The sequence below is a fragment of the Ceratosolen solmsi genome, unplaced genomic scaffold (genome assembly GCF_000503995.2).
Source record: "Ceratosolen solmsi marchali unplaced genomic scaffold, CerSol_1.0 scaffold47, whole genome shotgun sequence".
In the NCBI taxonomy this organism is placed as follows: Eukaryota; Metazoa; Arthropoda; class Insecta; order Hymenoptera; family Agaonidae; genus Ceratosolen; species Ceratosolen solmsi.
Genome location: NW_011948419.1, coordinates 9581438 through 9606948, shown reverse-complemented (window position 1 = coordinate 9606948; position 25511 = coordinate 9581438). Strand labels below are relative to the sequence as shown.

The 25511-nt window shown below is 21.3% G+C and overlaps 1 protein-coding gene across 1 annotated transcript; it reads right to left on the bottom strand.

The window, feature by feature from the left end:
- Positions 1–1691: 1691 nt before the first annotated feature.
- Positions 1692–25457, bottom strand: LOC105360847 (ubiquitin carboxyl-terminal hydrolase 2). Its single transcript, XM_011497847.1, has 7 exons — positions 25112–25457; positions 13994–14288; positions 10577–11078; positions 8242–8340; positions 6571–6923; positions 3944–4269; positions 1692–2141 (listed from the first exon to the last, which is right to left on the bottom strand). Exons 2-7 carry the CDS (start codon positions 14221–14223, stop codon positions 1825–1827), a joined length of 1827 nt encoding a protein of 608 aa, XP_011496149.1. The 5' UTR covers positions 14224–14288; positions 25112–25457; the 3' UTR covers positions 1692–1824.
- Positions 25458–25511: the final 54 nt, after the last annotated feature.

The window sequence follows — 25511 nt, the reverse complement described above, 5'->3', positions numbered from 1 at the left end:
ATCAACATGATTGATAAATAATAGATACTTTATAATAAACTTAACTTTTCTACAAAGGAAATACAAATATTTGGATTATATTTTTAAATATAATATAAGTACCTATTGATATCTTTAACTACTCTCATTATTATTTTTTATTAGTAATACGTATAATATATGCATTCATACATGACTGCACCTATACTTATATTTGTATTAAATATATTTATATTCACTATTTTGCCTTCTTAAATTAAATAAATAATTCTTAATTATAAATTGTTAAAATATTTAATAAAAATAAATAGTAAACTTCTAGATAATTAGTAATAAGTGAAACAAGTATCATATCACCAATATAATTATGTGCATTAATTATGGATTATTTACCACAATTTTCTATTATTTTTATTTTTATTATATACATATTTATTAATATAGTTTATGCATAAATCATTGATTTTTTTTTAAATCATTTAATAATGTAAATATATTTACTCGTAATTTGTATGTTAATGTTGTCTTTGTTAATTAAATATTATGATTTCTAATTTTTATTACTAAAGCATCATTGTTAAGCTACTAAAATCATATTTAACTTTTATAATCTATCTAAGTCTATTTTATTAATGTAAGTTTGAATGGGTAAATATTTTAAAAATGTTTAAAAAAATGTAGTACAAGACTCACTTTGATTTACAGAACATCCTTTGTATATTTAAGATGATCATAATATTTTAGTCTTCGTATTGAAATACATTACTTGCTAATTAATTACTGTTTATCAATAAATATAAAATATAGTAAGTGAAAATACAAAAATATAATGTCTAAGAAAAGTGGAAAAAGCTTAATATATTCTCAATATTTATTTTTTATATTGGTTAAGAATGTAAAGTATTTTTATTAATTTGTTTTTCTTTATTTTATTACTTTTATAAAAATATTTGATAAATAAAATTCATCTATTGAATGTTATTTACTGAAAAAAATGATATATTTTGAATATCGATATACGTTCAACAAAATGATCAGAATTTTATCAAAATTTAATTAAATTTTTATTTAAAGGAATATTTTTAATTTAATTAACATATTGTGTGAATTTATATAGAAATTGGCTTTCTAAATCATAGATATATGATATGTTTTGGGTGATGTGTAAAAACATTATATTTTTTATTTTTAATTTAGAAAACTTGAATATATAGTTATTTAATAATATAAAATTAAATAGAATAGTGGTAATATAAAAATGTTATTAATATATTTACCTTGTTATTTATAAAATAGTGCTTTGTAAAATGTTGAAATTAAATAATGATGGAAATGATTTCTAATGTTAGTTGTATTCTTTGGTATATAACGTTAGCCACAGCATTATTATTTGTTAAAGATTTTTTATATGTACAGACTATTAAATTGCCACGTGCATATTTCAGATTGTACATATTTATATATGTATCTGCAAATATATACAGATGATTCTTGATTCACAGTAAATTAAAAATAAATTATGTTCACATAGCCACTCAAATTAGAAATTCAAAGCTTATAATTTCAGGAAAATACTTTCATCTGAGCCCATTGCAAACTTTTAATTCTCTTCATGATATATATATATATATTTGGATTATGTAATTTAATACTTTTTTCAATGAATGTACAAGGATTAAATTTTGAAAAGAAAGATTTTAAGTTTACTATTTAAACAAGGATGTTAAGAAAAAAAATATGTGAGTGTGGCAACAAAGAAAAAAAGAGACGAAGGACAGGAAGACAAGATGGTTTCTTAAATCCTATGTGTAGTAGTAATGGCAGGAACTTTCTTTTCCTTGAAAATTACAAGTGTGAGTTATGAGGTTGTTGTTCGTAAAAGAGGACATAACCCTCATTCGAGACGACTGAACGCGCCGAAACGGGTGTAACTCTACTATCGTTGTATTCGTGCCATTCTCCAGAATAAGGATGCTTGCAGTAACTTGTGTAATGGCCCGAGTGTGTAGTGCCTGAGTGATTCGCAATTCCATACAGATTGTATGTGCAGCCTTGAACACGAGGCGCTGCGAAGGCACTAAGGTCTAGAGTTGTTAATGGAAAATCCACTAGAACATTCAACTTGCCACGAAATCTTTCCATTGGTGAAAATCGTTTCAAGTCTGTACGTTGTATATTGTTTATATTTCAAGTTAAGGAAATTTACGCCTATGTTCTCTTAATTTCTCATATATTTCAGATCCCTTTAATACTTATTTGCTTTGTTTAATTTAATTTTTGTATAATTACATTTCAATATAAAAATTGAAAACAATTAAAAGAAAAAAGATTATAGCCTTGAAATCCATGATTGTATTATTTAAACTGGATATGTCAATATTAATTATGCAATCAATAGTACACCAAACATAATAATTATTTAAATGAATCATTCTAGTACCCCTCAATACAAATGAAAATATACAAAAAATAAAATAGTACTCATTGTTTATTGTATTTATATCAAATCATTTAAAATATTTATTTTTAACTATATTATAGTTAGAACATTTACATACAACAATAGTATTGTAAATAATATTTTACACATATACTAAATTTTAGTACACAAATATAATTTTATTTGGATTAATATTAATGAGCTTTTTATTTTACTAAATTGAAAATTAGAATCATAGACTATTTTTCCAAATAAATAAATATAATATTGAATAGTTATTGTTAATATTAATGCGTAAATATTGAAGTTTTATTATTTATTTTACTTTAAAAATTTTTATTGAATAAAGATTTTGTATTATGAGCTAGATATTATGAATTTATATTTATATAATATTTTATAGTATTTAATTATCAAATAATATTAATTTCATATTTATAAATAATAAATATTTTTTATTGTTTATATTTAATTTTGAAGATTTATAACTTGAAGTCAATGGTTTTCACAAAAATTTGATATTATAGTTGTTATATAATAAGATTTATAATTTCTATTATAAAAAATTGTTTTTTAAGTTTATTGTTCAAATTCACATTTTGTTTTATAATAGTTAGATTCTTTTCTATGAATATTTTCTTTGTATTATTAATTTTATATCTATATTTTCAATAATGTTACCAATTATTTTAAATCATTTTAAATATAATACATAAAAAAAGTAATTTCTTGAAATCTAAAATATTTTTACAACTTGAAACAAAAATCTATGTGAGTAAAATAGTTTTAAAGATTAATTTTTGCTTAATAAATAAAATTTATAATTATTTTTAAATGAAATAATATATAGTAGGTATAATTTCAGGATCTTAATAAGAATTGAATTAATTTTATTTTATATTAATTATAATGAAATAGATAATGAATATAATTCAAAAACATTTTTTATTGTTCTGTTATGATTAAAAAGATAATTTCATAAATCCATAATATAAAGAAAAATCATTTCTTCAAATAAATATAAAAATTATAAAATAGATATTCTAATTATAATATTGAAATCATGATACAACTTTATTTCAAATGTATGTTTATAGTTCTCATTTGAAATTATTCAATTAATTTGTTGATTTATTTTATCAGACTGAATATGATATAAGTAAAATTACTTTTTAAATTATGGAAATTAATACCTGAAATAAGTTAATATAAGTTTTAAGAAAGAAGAATTACACTATTCAAAATTTTTATCCAAAAATATCTCTAAAAAGAGTGTTATTTTTATTCACCAAATTGTCTAATTTATTTGATTTTATTTTTTAATGAATATTAGTTTAATTATTTAAAAAAAACTCCCTCCTTACAAATTTAAAATTATATATATACAATTTTTTGGTAATTTAATTTTACTTTGTTATGAATTTTTGATGTGTTTAATGCCATTATATATTAAATGAGTATAATAAATCTAACTACTTCAATATTGTAATAATATATAATAATTTTTATGTAAGAAAAGGATACGAATAACTAAGATTTTTGGAAATTTTTGTATACTAAAGCTTTTGGTACACTTTCTTCTCGTCTGACATTTAAAACAAGTGGGTTTTTCATCACCATCTAGCACCTCCTCTCTAGTAAAATGTTCTAAACAAAGATTCAGCTTAACAGTCCCACTTCTTGAAGGTATTGGTAAACTTAAGTCCCAAAAGGGATCTAAAGTGACAGAGACATGATCACAGATGGTACAACGCAACGACGATCTCAATTGACCAACAAAGACATCTACGATTATGCTATCCTCATTACGTAGATAGCGTTTCCAACTTTCTGTTGCCTTCATACTATCTCTGAAATATGTATTATTTTTATTGCAACTTTTATTATATATTGGAATAAATATGTTGTTATATCTTAATTATATGTTTAATTTAAAGGTATACTTAACGTAAATCATAATTATAGATTATTTTTGAAAAGTCATAAAATATTACAAATTCTATTATTTGCTTTTGCTGAATTTATTACGATCTTCTAAATAATAATTTTATTCATGTATGATATAACTTGATTATTATTATTTTAATATTTTAATTGAACAATAAATAATATTAATAACATATTATTTAAAGTGTTAAATATGATGGTATGTTACTAAAATATAGTTTTAAACAAAATAAAAAAATTAAAGAAAAGTAACAAATGATAAAATTATGAATTTAATATGTAATAATAATAGTTTTATTTAATTTTTGGCTTGTGTTACAAAGTTATAAGAATTATTGTTGTGTTTTATATAAAATATAAAAATAATTGGAGACTCCAATTTTTCTAATAATCAAATAAAAAAATTTTTATAGGAATCTAAAATGTGTATATTACTGATATTATAATTAACTATTAGATAAATATTATTAGTATTTAATAACAACGTTCAATAGATTAAACAAGTAAATCTTTACTTTCATTATATGTCTATATTGATTTTCTATAACGAATAAATGATTATTAAAATTATATTCCTTAAATAATCAATTTTTTGTTTTTATATTACGAAAGCTTTTTATGTTGAATATATAATATATAAGCTGAAATATATAATTCTTATACAAATTTATAATTTTCAATATATATTTAAATTATTTACTTTCTTATATTTACTTTCATTTCAATAACATTGTGACTATTCAAAAATTATATTCCATACAGGCTAAACGTTTAGATTTATGAATTTAACAATAAAAATGCAGACAATATATATATATATATATATATTGTGTGTTAAAGGTGTTATATAGAGTCGTAATAATATTCTACGTTAAAAAAGAAAATATATTAAGATAATACTCGAAATATGGATTATAGATAATTATATTACTTTAGAAAAAAAGAGTTAATATTTATAATTATTATTTTAAATTTTATGTTCCAATTTATACTTAAAGAAATATTTCAAATTTCTGAATTTGTATTTAATTAAAAATATTTGATTAATAATTGTCCATTAAATTTTTATATTTAATTTTATAATTAAAATATTAATATTCTTTTTATTTTTACATAATTTAAGCGTCACAGAGTCCTATAAATTATAATACATTATTATACTTAAAACGAATTTTTTAAAGAAATATCTCCTTATGCGAACCTTATTCAAATACTTTTATATCAATGTATATAGTAGTATGTGTATATATATTTTACTATTTATGTACCTGTTGTATCACCTATAAAAGAGACAATTTGGAGTATGAAACAATATTATTACAAAACTTAAACAGTGTACATAAACACGACCTTGCCGTCAAAATTTATATTATAAACATTATATATTGTATAGGAATTTTTAATTGTAAAAAAAATAAATTGGAATTAAACTATTTGGTAAATAATAAACGAGGTAACAATATCCATTGACAAAGAAGAAAATATAAGATTAAGAAAAATAATATTGTAAATTGCGTTTAAATTCTGGCTGTATATCAGTGATGACTACTCAAAATATATAAAAATTGTTTATGCTTATGCACTATTACGTGTTATTTATTCTTTTAGACGGGATTGAATTCAATTTTGTGATTGGATTTATACGTTTATTAAAATATTAACAATATTAATAATTTATATTGTAATGATAAAGTACGTTTATAAAATTTAAACATTTTAAACAATATCACACTGTCTTATTTAACTTCTTTAAAATATACTTTAATCAATATTTCTTCAGATAAACGTTTTGATATTATTTTATAAAAATTTCAAAGTAAATAAAGTAAAATATTGAATTAATAAATTACGAAAATAACGTTAGGAACTCTATTATTATATTTAACTAATAACAAAACAGCTTCTTATGCATAGATAAAAGAAAATTTCTGCATATCTTATTAATGCATTCTTAATTACACAATCAGAATATATTATATTATGTATATTATTTATATATTTATATTTATATATTACTTATACACTATACATGTAGTGTTAGAAAATTATTATAAATGGTAATTTAACATTTATTAATGTTTTCATAAAATTTAAATCGATAGACTGATCACAATAGTTTATTTTACTTTAAAAGCTGAAATATATTATTGATTGGCTTATAATATAATTGTATTAATACAACATAAAAGTCATACAAAACTTACGAGTAAGTATCGGGTATATCTGTGTGAATTGACTGTGGCTTAATGGTAACTCGATTAACATCTTCATGCAATCCTTCAAGTAGATATCGAAGGAATTCCTGGGCATCTTGTTGGCTATAACCCATGAAACGTGGAGCAAATCTCTGAATTTGGGACTTGAGAGACAATGTGTCAACAACACGATCACCGTCACTTTCCCAGAGTTCCTGTACCACTTGACTGAAGGCCTTCATGAGTGCACCTTTCATACTTGATGTCGTTGTATTTATGTCAGCCATGTACTGTTCATTTAGCAAGTATTCCAACAGAGGTCTTGTATTGCTCAGACATTGTATTACGCTGTTCATAAAACACTTTACAAATAACAAATTATCACCGATAACAACTTAAGTTAGCAATTATTAATTTAAAATTTCAAAATTCTAACATTCCAATATTTGATTAATACTATTCAATAAATTAAATAACTTTAATAGACTGTTTCAAAACTGAAACTGTAATTCAGAAAGTATTAATCAAAAGTAATTATTGATTATAATGTTTTATTTTAAAATTTTCAAATATTGAAAATATTAATTATTAAAATAAACTGTATGAATATATAACAATAAATTGAACTTTGTAATTTTTTAGAATAATTTGCAGTTAAACATTATCTAATTCCACTTATAATGTGTTTTAGTATTCCTTAAATATTTTTACTCAATTTCTAGTATACAGATAGAAACAAAAATAACACATTCTTTTATTCTACACAACGCTGAAGCATTTATGCGTTTGTTCTTTCTTCAATAAATTTATTACTACTTTGTCACAACTTTGTTACTTTCATTCTAATAATTAGTAGAAACTGAAATGAGTAAACTATCACTTGCGAGTTTTTTTTCTTTTTACGTATTTAATTTGGTAATTAATTTTAATTAGCCAATGCTATGAAATTAATCGATATTTCAAATTGTTTTCAAATATCTACTATAACACAGTTTAATATTGATTATATACTTAGTCTTCAAAAAAACAGGCAAACTGACTTATAGGGTGCTAGTTTATAATTAATTATGCCTTATATTCTCTCCTTTTTTCAAAACAAGTGATTATAATAAATTTTATTAAATTTAAAGAGTATTATAAATAATAAGATTCCAATGATATTATATCGAGCTTATTTTATAATATATAAAAAGGTATTCGCAAAATAGTGATACAAAATTCATAAGCTTTATATATAGTATTCTAATTTATTCACACATATCAGGCCTTTTTAAATAATGGTAATTTTACGCAATACTATGTACGAATTAATGACGTATTTAATTTAGTATTACGTTAAATTAGCATATATGTATGACTTCAAAACAGAATTTATTATTTAAATTATTGATATTCGACTTAAGTTGATTTCAGATACACAATATTTTAAATGTAAATAAAAGCTTCCATTTACTTACATTAAATACATATACAATAAAAAAATAATAAATTTCTTGTTTATTAAATCTATCGAATCTTGTTGACAACAAAATTAGGTTTATTAAAAAAAAAAAAAAAATTCGCAATAATCATACATATTTTAGAAATTGTCTCATACAAAATTCATGATCAACAATAGACATTTACTTTTAACGAGTTAAATAAAAATAAAAACAAAGTATATTAATATATAATACTTACTGTATTGCCGATATTTCGTAAGCCATTAAGACCGCACCGATTATCTCCTGTATTCTTTAAGCGATTTTTGACATTAGATTTCCCAGTGGATCCATATTCCTACAAAGAAGTTAGAAATCATTGTGAACTGATTTTTATTTATTATAATTTTTATTCATTTTCTCGTTGGTATAAAATATATTCATACTGATTGATTGATACATTAATTTTAATATTTTTTTACGTGAATAAAGTATATAATTTATTACTCAAATTGCACTTAGTTAAACTTAGGTAAATAATAACTTACCTTATATATATTATATATATAATAAAAAAATATATATATTCACTCTCTATAAAAGAAAAGTAAGTAATTTTTTTCTGTTAGCCAATTCATAACATAGTATATTTATTTGAACATTTTATTTAACATATACCTAATGCGTTGGTCAATATTTGACTAAGAAATATGTATTTAATAAAATATACAAAATTGTAATAAATATATGTTGAATAAAAGTTAAGATTATTAAGATTGATGTATAAATTTATAGCATTATAATAATTAATAAATATAAATTAGGTTGCAAGTTTAATTGAAAATAATTCAATTAAGATAAACCGTGGTAAAAGGAAGAAGATGAATGATAAATAAACATGTAATTTATATATTAAAACAAAATACAAAATGTAATATTTAAACCATTTTTCTTATTAAATAAATCGTTATATCACAAAATTAAACATCAAATAAAAATAAAAGTAAGTTAAAATCAGGTGCAATCTTATAGCATCCTTTAAAAATTTTTATAAAAATTTAAGAATCTAGAAACTAAAGATTGTACTAAAATAAAATATTAACTATTAGTAATTTAATATTTTTATGTATTAACGTTTATTATGGTACGTTATTAGAAATGAATATTTAAATTTGAATTTTTTAAGCTATTACTTTAATTATACAAAAGAAACTATTTGTTTTGTTAAAACATTTAATACTTATATATTTTATGCCATATCAAATTAAACTATAAATTGCATTAATATTAAAATTGTAGTACAGAATTTTATTTAATTTATAAATAAAGGGCAAAAATCCTTGAAACTAAAAAAATGTAATTTATTCATTAAATAATATAAATTTTTAATGGTAATAAAGTTAAGTGATAATAAATTTTCATATGGAATCCATTATTTTTTTCTTTTATAATTATTAAAATAAATTTATACTTTCAGTTTTCTATACGCATAATCAATCAATTAGTTAAAAAGTGAGTAAATTGGTAAAAACCGTGTTTTCTGTTGAATCAAATGCAATTAAATTGAGGTTCTAGGATTTATTAGTAAATCTGCTGTGCATTTTTCACTTATATTTATTTATAGGCTTTTAGATATTTAATTCTTTACACGCATTTCATACTGTAAAAATTATATCCTCAAACATGAAAAAAAATTACTTACTTTAATAACATTCTAGTTACTTTCATTATAAATTTTATGTATCGATCCACGTACATGATTGTGCACGTACACATTTATTTGCTTGCTGACACATTAAATAGTATTGAATATTCTATTTATTATTATTGAAAATAAATAGCATATTTTATACAAGGTTTGACAAATTAACATAATTATAAATATTAACATTATTTCTAACGTTAAAATAATTTTAAAAACTTTGATAAATTAGAGTAATATACAAATTATTAAGTAAATAATTACAAATTAACCGATTACATTTTTAGTATTCATAATATATTTCATTTGAACAATTTTCAAGTTTATGACATGGTTTTCGATATTGATACGATTGCATGTTTTATTTTTTCTCTGATCTTATCTAATGATCAATAGATATATTAAAAAGTCGTATTTTTATATAAAAAGAATTTATATCTAAGTATCTTTGTATAGTATACAAATATAAAGAAGTCATTTAAGAACTGTTTGAATTTAATAGAAAATACTTTACTCATCTACAGTTACAATACAGTTTGTATTTAACTAGAACTGTTTTGTGTCAAAGAAAACTTTCGATCATCATTCACCTTATATAATTTCTTGAAAAAAAAACAATAAAAGAATAATTTATAGAAAGGGTATTGATAAGCTGTACAATAATAACCATAAAAATGACTAAAATATTTGAAATTATCATAGTTGTACGAAAATTTATTGTATTATAATAATAATACTGATGATCTACATTCGTGACTTGGAGTAATTAGTGGGATTATAGTATCCGAAAGACACAAAGAACAAATTATATGAAGCTTAAATAAATTAGATATTAAAAAAAAACAGCTAATGTAATTGAACTGTAATATGAATTCGTTCTGAAGATACTTACGCTCGTAGATGCTGAAGCCGTCTCTAGTGTTGCACTCACTGATGTTGCCAGCTGTGTTGTAGTTGGCACCTGTGCTACGAACTTATTTGCGCTCTTAGTATCGAGTGGTTCCATGCAGTTAAACGAAGGGTTAGCATAAGAAGAAGGTTCGACCTTGTTCTTGTTGTCAGTTACGTCATCTGCATCTGTCGGGTTAGCGCTACGACCGTTAACATCATCGTCATCATTGTTATTGTCAATTAGGCATGCGATTCCAAGCGTTCGTGAATTGTTGTTGTGCCCGTTGCTTGTTACTTCGTTATTGATACGCAAACGGTGTTGCACTGGAAGAAAGTCTGTACCAATTTCATTCTTGTTAATCAGATTTGACGTATCAGATTGGCTGGCAGTACGTTGGATTTTGTGCATATAGATATTGGGCGAGCACTTGTTGAAATCAAGATTCGTCGATGAACTTAGCATATAACGCTGCTGCGAATTTGGCAAAGAGCTGGTAGCTAACCTGGATAAAAAAAAAACAAGAAAATTAATTTAACGCTATTGAATTATTATTTAGGTTTTATGAATCAATTAAATAATGCGATGAATAATTTATTGTAAATGATCATCATTAAGCTCTGATTGAAACGATCGGTATAGCTCTGGTCTGATCTTGGGAGTCCCTTCTATTTTTGGATGCTAAATGAAAAATGAAAATGAAAAAACCGTCCAAGCATTTGCACCTTTAATTCGCAGACTTCTGATATAACGACTTCTTCAAGTCATCTTTTGAAGTTATAATAATAATTTTATATTAAGGTATATATAGGCTTTTCTTAGTGTATTTAATTAGATATATTTAAATTTTGACCAGTTGTTACAAATGTATTTTTATTTAAATAAATGTTTCATACTTAAAGAAATTGTTAACAATTGTTGGAAAATATTTTCTTAATCGTAAAATTGACTTATTAATAGAAAATAATCATTTAAATTAAAAAGTTAATTAAATTTCTACTAATTATATTTCGTAGAATATGATTCCTTATTGAAATGAACTTAACTTAAATGAATTATTAACGGTAAAGAATACTATTATTTTTTCATTGAAAAATTTTAATGCTTATTTTGTTAATATAAACTTAAATGTGCAATATTAAAATAATTTAATATTAATTAACTGCAATTTATATAACTGCAATATATAATATTAAAATATAATTCTGGATATATTTATTCATTTGATTAGTATGTAAAAAATCTATTGAATCCATTTTTTAAGAATTAGATATATTTACTAATATTATTATATTTAAAAAAATAAACGCTTTACATTTTTAAATATTCTCTAAACAAAGTATTGATCAATTACAAGATTAATAATATATTACTTTCACTCTTAAATTTAATAATTATTTCACATTTTCTTAAACAAAACATAATATTCTATGCTAAATAACATAAATAAAAGTAAATACAAATCATATTAAAGTTGCATTAAAATTGTAAATTATCTTGTTTTTAATATATAAAGATGAAAATTTAATAAAAAATTACATACGAAAGAAATATAATAGAAATATTACAAAGTAATGAAATTGGTTAGAATTTACATTCAAAATATTAGCAGAAAATATTTATAGACCAACCATAAATTAAAATAAAAAACATGTACTCAATGAAGAAAATAATAAATTTAAAATAATAATGTTTACGTTATCTTATCCTTAGTGGAAATCTGCAATATATTCAACCATTCATGCACGTACACTGGAATGGTATTAATATTATTACTATAATAGTGTACTGTTTATTTATAAGTCCTCTGAATATTTATTTCTCTTGTAATATCTAAATATATGAAATCAGATTACATGGATTGTATTCACTATGCTGTAGATAAAATAATCAATTTCAAATCTCATGAATTATAATGCATGCATAAACAAAACGATAAGTCAATCTTATCATAAGTCTTGCCTAAAATGAATTATTTTTAGATTATTTATACAATAAATTTAGAAATAATTAATATTGTTCAAAATTAATAAATAAATCATAAAAGAAAAAAGGATATGATATAGAAGTTGGTCGAATTAGCCTCACTAGAAATTAAAAGTTTCAAAGTCATTTATATTTAATTTAATTTAATAGAATATTACAAAATAAAGGAAGGTTAATATTTTAAAATATTATTTTTTAGCTATATTGCCATGACGAATATATATATTTTAATTTTATAATTTATCGTACTGACTCATTTGAACAATATATTCTGTTTCTAAGTTGTATGCATCTTTTTTTTAATTAAAATATAAAGATTTTGAAAAAAACAATAAAAATGTGTTTAAATTTTTTTTTTATTTGATAACTAATTCATAGATATGCGTTTTTCAATTATTTTGGTCTAATACATTTTATAAAGTATGGATATTTACATAAATAAATAATTTTATTGTTACTGGACTAACGATTAAAAATATAAAGACTAAATCAAATGTAGATTAATATATTACAATTGTTTACTAAAAACAATCTCTACGTGTATAATAATTAAAAAAGAAGGAATAAAATTATAACAGAAGATATAATTTGGTTAAAATTGGCAATAAACTGTTTGCGAAACATATTATATAAAGTAATTATCGCTAAAGTTTTTCTTAAATCAACAAAATGAAAATGAAAATATCTGAAAAATACATAGATACGGTAATAAATCAGTAGTTAAATGTTTGCTAATAAAGTGGTATTACTGTGTAACTTATACACAACAAGCAAAATGTTATTAGCATAAAATAAATCAAAATTATTTTTAGATACAAAAAAAAATATTTAAAAAAATTAAAGCCAGTTAATATAAAAGTAAGAAAAAAAATGAAATAGTTATAAATATGAATAAAATATGAATTGACATTAAATAAAATAGCCAAGAATAATTCGCTAAATAGATGTTGAATTTTGAAAAGTCAATTGGGTCGATTTGGGCAAGATAACTTAAAATAAAAAGATTGTATAAATGTTTAAAAGAATAATTTTTATGAAACTAGCAGTGAAAAAGGTTAAATAATATTTTAATAAATCAATATAATCAATTTTTATTATTTGAAATAAATGTAAGTTTTAATCTAATTTTTTATGCTTCCAATTTTCTGGTATGAATTAAATAATGGAATTGTTTAATTGTTATGTAAAAATATTGTATTTAAAAAATATAAAGTGATAAAAGATTATATACTAATCGAGAGTCAATCCTTAATAAAAATATAGGTAATAAACAAATAAAATTACAACTCCTACAAAGCATGTAAAATAGTTTATTAAATCAGTATATTTATATTTATTTTTATATACATATATATATATATATATATATAAGACTAAGAAATTAATCAAGTGAAAATTTGTATTAATAACTCTTGTTGATTTAAGTGAATTTACCTTGTAAGTCGGTGGCCGTAGCCAGTACGCTCATGTAAGGAGGATACAGAGGTCGCACTTGTGCTGGATCTGTATGAGCTAAATTTGGGAGTGCTGCTTAAGTTAGAATTCGCCGAGTCTGAGGCACCATTGAAGTAGTGCCGTGATATATTTGGCGAAAGAGGTGCCATTGCGTTACTGCTATAGTTCAATGCGACTGTGTCAACGTGTCTGATGTTATGAAAAGGCATCACCGGCGCTGTGGCCGGCAACTACTCACTGACTGCTTCTCACGCTTCCTATCTCAGTTATTTCTCTGTATAAAACAAAATTTCAACTATATTTTACATAATTATTTCACATAAATCTATTCACCTATACTGTGTATTTTTAATTAAACAAGAATTATTAATAAAAACGAAGTTTGCTTCGTTGCTGCTTTGATATACATAACTGTCAAGATACTTTTATAATTATTCAATATATTTGTAACATTTTTTGTATTGCATTCACATCAAGTTTTGAAAATTATAATGTAAATTTAAATATTTTAAAGCATAATAACAAATTGATATTATGATAAAGTTATACAAATTTCGCACCTGTAAATATTCTAACAATAATATATATTAAAATAATTAAAATTTCGTATTATGTAAAACATTTTCTTTCACTTTTTATATTAAATAAATTGACTGGTATTTTATGATAATCCAAAATAAATTTTATAATATTTTGCATACTATAAAATGCGATTTTTAAGTAGTTATAAATAAGATAAAGTAAAATATTGTTTCTAAAAAAATTATAATGAATAGAAGCATCATACCTGAGTATATTTGAACGAGCATGTGCATTTCTGTACACTCAAGTCAAATTATACAGAATTATAAAATAAAAAAGTTTTATTTTTTTAAATTAAATACAAGCATATCAAAATTATAGTTTTACATATTAAGATTTTTTTAATGTTCTTGAGAATGACTACAGAAATAAAAGGAAATTTGATAAAAGTGATTACAGTTAGTATATTAAACATTAAATATAAATTTATGAATTTTTTAGCGCAAAAAATGCAAATTCTTTATCTATCTAAGATATCTTTATCTAAGATAAAAAATTTCTTTAATTCATTTAAATTAATTTGGTTTATCATATATTCTTAAAATGTAATAATTATTAGAATGTAATAAACAATAGTAAATAACTTAATTATTGTAATAAATGATTTCCCAATCTTCTATTATTAAAATGAAAAACATGTAGGTAATTGATTACATATAAAAATGAACTATGTTAATTTTTGTAATTAAAATTTATAAATTTTAGTTGACATTTGTAAATATAACTAATGAAAAATACGTAATTCAAATATTTGTTTAGATATTCAATATTTAAATTTGTGCAAAACAATCATGTTACCATTGGTATTTATTTGGTTAAATGATTGTTTTACAAATAAAATAACATATTTTTATTTTAATTCTTCAATAAAATTTGAAGTGATATAAATGATTTTAATAAAATATAAACACTATAACTGTTAAGTTTACTTATAATAAATTTTTTTTTCAAGATAAATAAATGATCTATGAATTTTAAAGGCTTTTCAAATATATATTTATATATATACTTAACTGTTAGAATAAAGTAAGGAAAAAATTTATGTTAATAATAAATATTTCAAGATTCAATATAGTAAGATATATAATAAAAATTAATAAAATAGAAATATAAAAATATAAAATGGATGTTGTAATAAATTGAAAGTGTAAGACATTCATACAGTAAATTTTCATTCATAGAACTACTTATATAATTATAATACAGAATATTATTTACCTTTAACAAAGATAAAAACGCTATGTTTATTTATAAATTAAATCTATAAATACATCTATTTTACTTATAAATATAAATAAATATCAGCTAGATATTTTGCAGTTGTATTGGAATAAATTAAAACAATATAATATGATTATATGCATCTTTTCTAAGTAGATAGCCAAATAAATGTCAGTTCAATGATTTGAAATATATATTAAGAAATTAAGTAACTATAAAATTTTATATTTATAAAATACAATCCAACATGATTTTGTATAAAAGAAACCTTAAATTCATAAAGATGCATCTTGAATAGTATTCACGAATAAAAGTATTAAAACTTAAAGCAAAAATTGAGAAACATCTAAGTAACATATATTGAAATAAATGCTAAGCATATCGATAGTCTTAGTAAATATTTAACACAATTAAAAATTATAATGTAGACATGTATTTCTGATAATGTTTGGATACAAATAATCTACCGAAAGTTCTTTATAATTGATTCTCACATATTTTCTATTCTTTCAAATGCTAGTGGTTCATAAATTGTCATCGATATAAAGATAATATAAAACAAGTTGGACTATGCCAATAAGTTAAGATTTATTATCTTATAATGTTTATGAAAAAGAAACGTGCGTCTCTTTTCACATAGATCTCAAAAGTGTATTTTTGCAATACCGTTATTTATGGCGTATAAATTAAGAATTAGTAAATTAATAATTGCAATCGGTGCATATGTTTTTTATTATCAATCGATAATTTTTATTGACCAAATACATCAAACGTGCAGTTTAAAAAGTACTCTAGTTTATCTTTTTTATCAGTAAGCAGTGCATACACGGTTTCTTTTTGTAATAACATAATGATTCCAATATTTGTTTATGCTTTTTAAACGATTCGTTTTTTAATTAGCTAAAGATACTATGTAGGTAATCATAAGTTGTTAGATTTAGCACAACGATTAGATGATAGATTTGTTCGTAGTTTTTAAACCAGTGTATATACGAAACATTGTCATTCTAATAGAGAAACCACAATTTTAATTATAAAGAATAGAAACCATAATAATAATAATAAGAACAATTAACATTTAAAACAGTAAAGAATTCACGTATTTTAATATAGCTATATAGCGATCATATATATTTATAATTAAAATAATTCTTTTCTTATAAACTTCATTGTATAGATGTTAATAATTTTTTAACAAGCCAGTTAAAAAAAATATTTTATTTTCTATCAGTAATATGGTAGAAGAATAATTTTAAACATAAATATTTTTAGACATTAAAATATTTTAAAATATTTTTTTATACTAATTTTATGTCTAGTGACAATATTTAATTTAAGGAATTATTAATGAATCTTCTATTGTAAATCAAAATTTTTATGTCTTATTTGTATAAAATTTGAATGATATAAGTTGATTTATAAAGCAGTTATAAATTTAATTAAAAAAGAAAGTTATTGAATTTTTATTTAAGCTTTCAGATTCAATAATTGTAAATCGGAATGTTAACTTGAGCATTTTAAACGTGCAATTATTAATAAAAAAATCTATATGTATATGAACTATTAATAATCGAAAATGATTCAATAATACAGTTTTAGTATATTCTTGAAGAATTTAAATTTTATTATTACAAAAAGTTTATACAGATTCAACAATTTCATAAGATGCAAAATATACATATAAAATTTGATTTATAGTGTTTATATATTTCAGATTTCAATTATTTTGCGGGCTTACGGAATGATACATATATAAATTATAGATAATAAAAACCGGAGTATTATATATTGCATAAAATGTATACAGATTCCAATTTGTTATTATTAAATAAACGTAGAAAGTTTAATTTTTAATATTCTTATTTATATATGAATATAAATAAAATATATTCAAACTTAGATGTCATAATAAATATTTAATTAATATCAGTTTTTTATTATTGACACGAATGAAATTTAAAGTCTATTATTAGTATTATTACTGATATATTACAAGATATTTAAAAATGTAAAATATTTAATATACAAGGACGATATGAAATGAAGAATATTGATCTACATATAAAACTAAATTAAAAAATTCAACATTTTCTGTTGACTTATATTAATATTATATAAATAATTATAACAAAAAGACTTTGTGAGTATTTATTTTCATTAATTATTGAAATTTCTTACGCGTCTACACTTACATTTCATAATATTGCTGAGTTGGTAGCATTCAACAAATTCGACGAAGCTCTCAAACATTTTATTAATATAATGTAGTCATTCTTAACAACCATGCAACATTATTATCATATTATTCATTATCAAAACAAAATAAAATATTTATTTTATAATAAAAAATTATAAAACATTAATGGTGACTTTAATTTCAACCATAAATATACTCCTTAATAAATAATATTATGGAACATGTACAATAGATTTTCAAATACTTTTATGAATTTTTTATAATAGATCTCATACTATTATTAATAATAAAACAATATATCAACTCAATAATTGAAACTTCGTCTAGTGCAACAAAAACTATTAAATATGCGCTCTGAACCGATGTTAAACATAAAATGTTCTGTGTTTATTTTATATGATAAACTTGAATCTACAAACAAACTTTGTGTGAAGTTGGATAATACAATATAAAGTGTGCCTTCGTTGTACTTATACATACATCATTATGTAAGTGCTCAACCTCATTTAGAAAATCTCTTATTGAATTTTATTACTACAATTTTATGTACTTATAAATTCGATGAAAAGATTTTTGTTAAACTAATTTATAATAATAATAATCCTTTTTCATTATTAATTATGTGTATACGAGCTATTACATGCATGTACATATTATATCTAAATCCTTTAAAAACGTTAAAGTATATGTTCTGCGCCAATTTTATTATTTTAATTTTTATGCATATAGTTAAAAATTATATTACAAAATCTAATCTCAAAAATTTATGTCTTTGTTAATATCTCAAATAATTCATGTTTATATTAATTTAGCTATATGTACATAATTGACTATTAAAATCAATATGCAATATGCAAATCTAGAATCAAATTTAATGACGAAAAAATGTACCTCAATTTTATAAATTTCTAGATTACTTTAAAGTTAGTTTTTGCAAGTAAGAGGCGTTAAAATTTAAATATTTTTTTTAATAAATTATATTTGCTTATATAAAATTTGTTTAAATGATTATATTAAATATATATAAATTATAAACTTAATGTTTAAAGTTACTTAATTTACTGAATAAATACTATAAATAAAAAAAAAATAAACTATTTAACAGTCCATATTTTTAAAAAGATACTCTACAATCTATTATAACATATAAATAACAAGACAATTAGCTTCTCATAACCTCTTAATATGATCTTGAAAATAGGTGTTTTTCTAATTTCATAAATATAGTATAAAATAAAAGTCATAAACAGTTATTGTCTGTGCTATATTTATATTATTTCAAATTTAAGTTAACACTTTTCAAAATATGGTACTGAATATAATCAAAGATAGTAATACACTTGAAAGTGCAAGTATGTGTTTGATGGCCAACTTTCTGTGGAAAATATGGACATAACGCCTTGAAATGTTGAAAAAATATGCTAAAAATAAATTGTTTTGGCGCGGCTATACATGACACAGACATATGGCATGCAAAGAGTATTTTATAATAAAATAATCTTCAAATGTGGTAAGAGTATTATAAATCATTTAAAGAATAAAAATATTTCATTTATCATTTTATAATTCGGCCTATTTTTTATGAATTTAATATTTTTTTTATAAACCTTTTATAAAATTTTAAAAAATCTCTTATCTAAAAAAATGTAACTGAATCTTTTATATGAGATGGTAACACCATAAGTTATATAATTAACTATAGACATGAAATTTTGTTTACAAAGTAATTAAATATTAAAAATTAATATATTTTTAGAAACGTGTATTAAATACAAAAAGTATTTATTAAAAAGCATCTAAACTTAGTATTTAAGCGTCAAAACTTAAATTATATAAATTATGTTTTTTAATCTGAAAACTATTTTTCAAATGTATCTATTATATATTTTTTTATTATCATATAGAATATTTAATTCAATAAATTTAATTCAATAAGTTATTTTACTAATACAGCTTTTTTTTAAAAGTTTTGACATTTTTAGGTAAAACGATAAATCAACATAATCAATAAATTCTTTTCATTATTAAAACCTATCATATTCTATACATTATAAATTCCAATTTTCTTAATAAAAAAATTAAGATTTATATAAATAATTTTTAACACAAATATTGTTTGTAAAGTTAGAATTTTTCCAAAATATTTTTTGAATTTGATTTATTGAAATTGCTTAACTTTTAGAAGTTATTGGAAAAATGTTTAATTTGTTTAGGTATTCAAAAATTTAAAAATTCCAAAATTAAATTTAAATTTAGTTGTTATATAATACAAAAAAATGTTATACAAATATCACTAAGTTTGATAATTGACTAAATCAATCCTTTTTTGGACATCATTGTATGACATTGCCCTAATCTTTGTTATTCATATCTATAAGTTTCTGTTATTGTAGCAGTAAATGCTATTCATTACTTTCCAACTGCTAATAATTCTCAAGTTTTTAGTAGGTTTCTCATGGCTTGATTAGAAGCTATAGTTTCTTAAAGAGATATTTTTATTTTTTCAAACAATACTTTTTATAATTTTAAGAATATTATTGCTCTTAATTTTTGGTATGAATTACATAATCTTTTATTATATTACCTTAGTTTGTTTTGAAAGATTCTGGAGCAATTGATATTTTATAATATATTTTAAAATATTAACGCAATATTTAAGTCAATACTCGTGTGAAATAATGTAAAAAGATGTCGATTTCCACAAATTACTTAACAATATTTAATAATATTGTTAATTTTTAATTTAAATCACCATATATAAAAGGGATAATAAATAATTCTTCTTATTTATTACTTACTATATAATTATAAACTGATTCTCCTGTTAGACTTATTAAAAAGTGTAAGACTAATTGAAGCTTTGAAGAAACTTTGATATATATGTAATTTATATTTATATAAGCTTTGACATAACTATACAGTAATGATAAATTACTATAGGTTAAAAATAAATAAGCATTTATAAATAAAGACAAAGTTACAATGCGTATTTATTCAATTTATTTTTTATAGTTTATTTAAAGATATCGGTAAACGCTGTATTGTTTGAATAAATTTTTTAAATATTTCATATTGCTGTAATACGTATTCATTATTTTAACTATTATCTAATATTTTATTATTTATTTTAATATTTCATTTGTTATTAACTAAATATGATGTACATAAATTATAATAAATAAATAAATGTATACATTTTTCACTTTTTCTATATTTCGTATCCTATATATTTTCTATATATAAGTTTCTTCAAAAAAATAAGTTGCAAAAGAATATTAAAATATATTATTCATACTAATAATAAGATTTGCAAGTATTGACGTAGTTAATATACGTTACCAAGTGATTTTCAAATAGGCGAACAATATCGAAAAATAGTTTTTATGACAATTTCATGTTTATATATCATTTGAAAAAACTGGAAATAATTTGACATTTATCATTTAAAAATACACATTATCCAAAAATTCGAGGTTTACATTTTTTTTACCGAAACCCAATTTTAAAGATTTAAATACTGTTTGAGCTTAAAATTTAAAATACTAGTGATAAAATTCATCGTATCAAATTATTCCAACGTTCCATTTTTTGTATATAAAAGTATCTTGAAAAGAACACAAAAATAATATTTGAAAACAACTATATTGTACTATATTTCATGGCGGGATAGTCGACCTGTCATTTACAAAATTTATTTATAGTTTTTATAAATTGTCTTATAATTGTTCGATATGGATCTGAAGTTTTTTTTATTAATTTTTATAGGGTATACTTTATATATATTTTTACGGGCTTCCCTTTCCGATAATAAGTATAAAATACTATATATGTAAATAGAAACCAAATAAAAATTGATGCTCTATATTCATTGGTTAACAGTAAAATATACGTATTTAGAAGAGATGTAATGATTATACATCATTAGTTTTTCGTAATTTTACAGGTATATTCGAGTTCGAATCGTAATACGTGAATAAATTATGAAGTTTCTCTCTCTCTCTCTCTCTCTCTCTCTCTCTCTCTCTCTCTCTGTCATGCGCACAGATATACACTCCATATATTGTACTCGGATTGTATCACTAACCCACTTTTGTTTAAAGATGCGAGACACATATTTCATAAAAAAAATTAATTCCTGCAATAACTAATTGTGTTAAAAATTGAAAGTTTAAAAAGTAATTAATATAAATTTTTATTAATATATTTTATATAATATTTTACTTTAATTCTCAAAAAATGAAACAATAATAACATTGAATACAAATTAATATACGTTTTTACTAATTTCGAAATGAATTAGGTATTGTTAATGAAATTTATACTATATTTTACAACATAATACTTATATTACAATATGAATTTAATTTATAAAATATGATATGATTGCATATGCAAAAAATATTTTTTATAATTAATTTTCATGTCATAAAGAATAAGTTAACTAATAATTATGGTAAAATGTATTTCATATTTTATTTTCAAGTATCCTACACTATATAAGAATAAATTTTAAATTGTACACATTTATAAACATACATAGTATTTAGTTTTTAATGAAATTTTTAAATAAAATAATACAACTATTTTTGTTAAAAATCACAACTAATGGTCGTAGACATAAATATGCTAAAAGTAGTTTCCAAAAATTATTGACTAATGTGCATAATTCTTATGCATATACTTTATTATACTTTAAGAATTATATGAAATATAATATTTTTTAATAATTTATATTTCAAGTATTCAATATTAGATCGAAAGAAAAATATTTTATAATTAAACAAATATCTATAATTTCTACCTCTATTGATCTACTATCTATTTACATATAATCATATAATGTAAAATTAACACATTTAATTTTACTACCATTATAAATTTTACGAAAGTATCAAATATTAAACGACTATAATAAGTAAACAATGAACAATAACTACTTGTAACTAAGATAAGTTGTTTTAATCAATATTATTATAAAATAAAAAAAATTATTTTATCTATTTTCATACATTGTAGTTAATACAATATTAACAAAATATATGTATAAATATATAGTTAAACAAGATAAAAATATATTTAGTTACAAAATAAATAATTATCAGTTTATAATTGTATTTTTTCTGAATATTAAGATATTATTACTATACAAATAATTTTAAATCAAAATATTTCTTAAATTATAAATTTATTGAAATAAAAATCGAAAATAAAAAAAACAGAATATTTAATTAATTTTGAAACATGATAATCATTAATTCATTAAAAACTCATCTACTATTCTCAATATAATGAAATTTATATGATACATATCAATAAGTTTGCTTACAAAAAAAAAACAGTTTATATTTGAATTTCAGTTTCTTTTATGAAGAAATCGATATTTTACAAGTATTGTGAGTACAAAATTATTTCCATAAGATAATTTAACTAGTATTTAACTATATTATTATATATTATATATATATATATATATATATATTCTATATATAGTATAATAACTATATAATGAACATATATGATAAAAAAAAGATAAATTATACTTTTTATAATAATGTTAACATTTTAAAAAAGGTTTTAAGTTGTAAAGATAAATTATGTTCATAAATAATTATTTAATATATAAATTATCGAATATGTATATTTTGAATTTAAATGAATTTTGAAATTTATTAAATTGATAATGTCGATTAAATCAATAAAAAAATATAAAGTATTTATAAAATACTTACTTATATCACTAAATCAATTGATTTATTAAATAAAATAGTATAATAAATTTATTTTATAATTTAACGATTAAGGATTTCGGACATAGAGAATAGATTAAACTTTAAATTTCTGATTGTCAATCTAATAATTTTACTGCGCTTTATGTTCTCAATACATTATCTAGTACCATTTCCTTCTTATCTAATTGTATATTCGATACACATTAAAAATATCTTTTATTCTTTCTAGAGAAAGTTGTTTTTGTTTGTTAATAATTTTCAATTATGAAATTTTTAGTAATGCGACGCTACAAATAAAATGTAGTCTTTAATATATTTTCAAATGTAATTAATCAATTATAGGATAGAGCAATTATTATAATAAATATTTGACTAACATATTTATGAATAATATAAATATTTATAAATATTCGAATTTTAAAATCTCAATCATAAATTTCTAAATTTATATAATTTCAAAAATTATATAATTAAATAACTTGGATGGTCAGATATCTATATTTTGCTCAGTATATCAAAATTAAAATAAAGTTAAATCTTTATTTTTTTACACATATTTATAAAAAAAATTTTTGCGAATTTAATCCTAACCCAAATTTTCATTATTCGCGAAAATAGGATAATTTCGATAGTTACTTTTTGAGATCAAGAGAATAACAAAATGCTTACCAAATTTTATAAATCATTCATTTCAGATCTCTTGTTTTTTTTATTATTATTGATTTTTTAAAATTTGTTTAATTGAGGTGGAATAGTTGGATTAGAATAATGCCCACGAACAAGGAGTCTTGATGTGTAAAAAAGTAGCATCTTAGCTTCAAGTGAAAAAGTAAAAACCATCAGAAAAGTCAAGAAATAATTAAAATATTCATTTTATTCGGTGAATATTTATGAATATATACTTTTTTAAAAATATTTTTATTTATTGTTTTTCGTAATTTGACGAGTATTAAGAGCAAAGCGCACGCAATCATGGATGCACATGTGTGGTGCAAGCGCATGACAATGTATAGACTCATATGTATGATGTAAAAGTGTACACATGCAAACATGCTATTTCACTGAATATAAGATGGAAATAGGTAAAGAAAAAAGAAGAAAATATGAGATATGATTTTTAGGTTTTGAGAAAATCACCGACTTAAATCCCAATCTAAATTCCCACTAAAATTCTCCAATCTTGCATTCATTCTTTTTTCACTCCATCAGAAAGTATTTAATTCACTTTTAGAAGTATTTACAAACAAAATTTTAAAAGAATTAAAAAATTTTTTATTTAAAATATTTTCGGGTATATTTAATAAGTGGATTTCAATGTCCTTCACATTTTAATTACATATTAGTGTATAATTTCGTACATATACTCACATTGGTGGAGTCTTATATCGTTTTCGTATTCGTGTAGAAATACGCGAATGCCCAGCAATCCGAAATTTACGAGATTGTAAAATGTAAATCAAATAGAGAAAGAAAAAGAGTTGAACTTATTCCTGTCTAAATAATCTGTCAGCGGCTCCTGATGACGAGCCGCATCGTGTTACGCTTAGCGGTCACGCGCGAATACCAACTTAATAATCTCAGGAGTACTGATTACGCAGCCGCGAGCTGAACTATGCTTAACTTGCCTGCCACACTACCACTGGCTAACTGCTCACTACTGACTGCCAAGTTGCTGGTCGACTTGACTGATTTGAGCAGATTGACGTCATAGTTAGATATTTCTGACAACTTGTAGATATAAGTCTGCGAGAGAGGCAAGATCGATGAA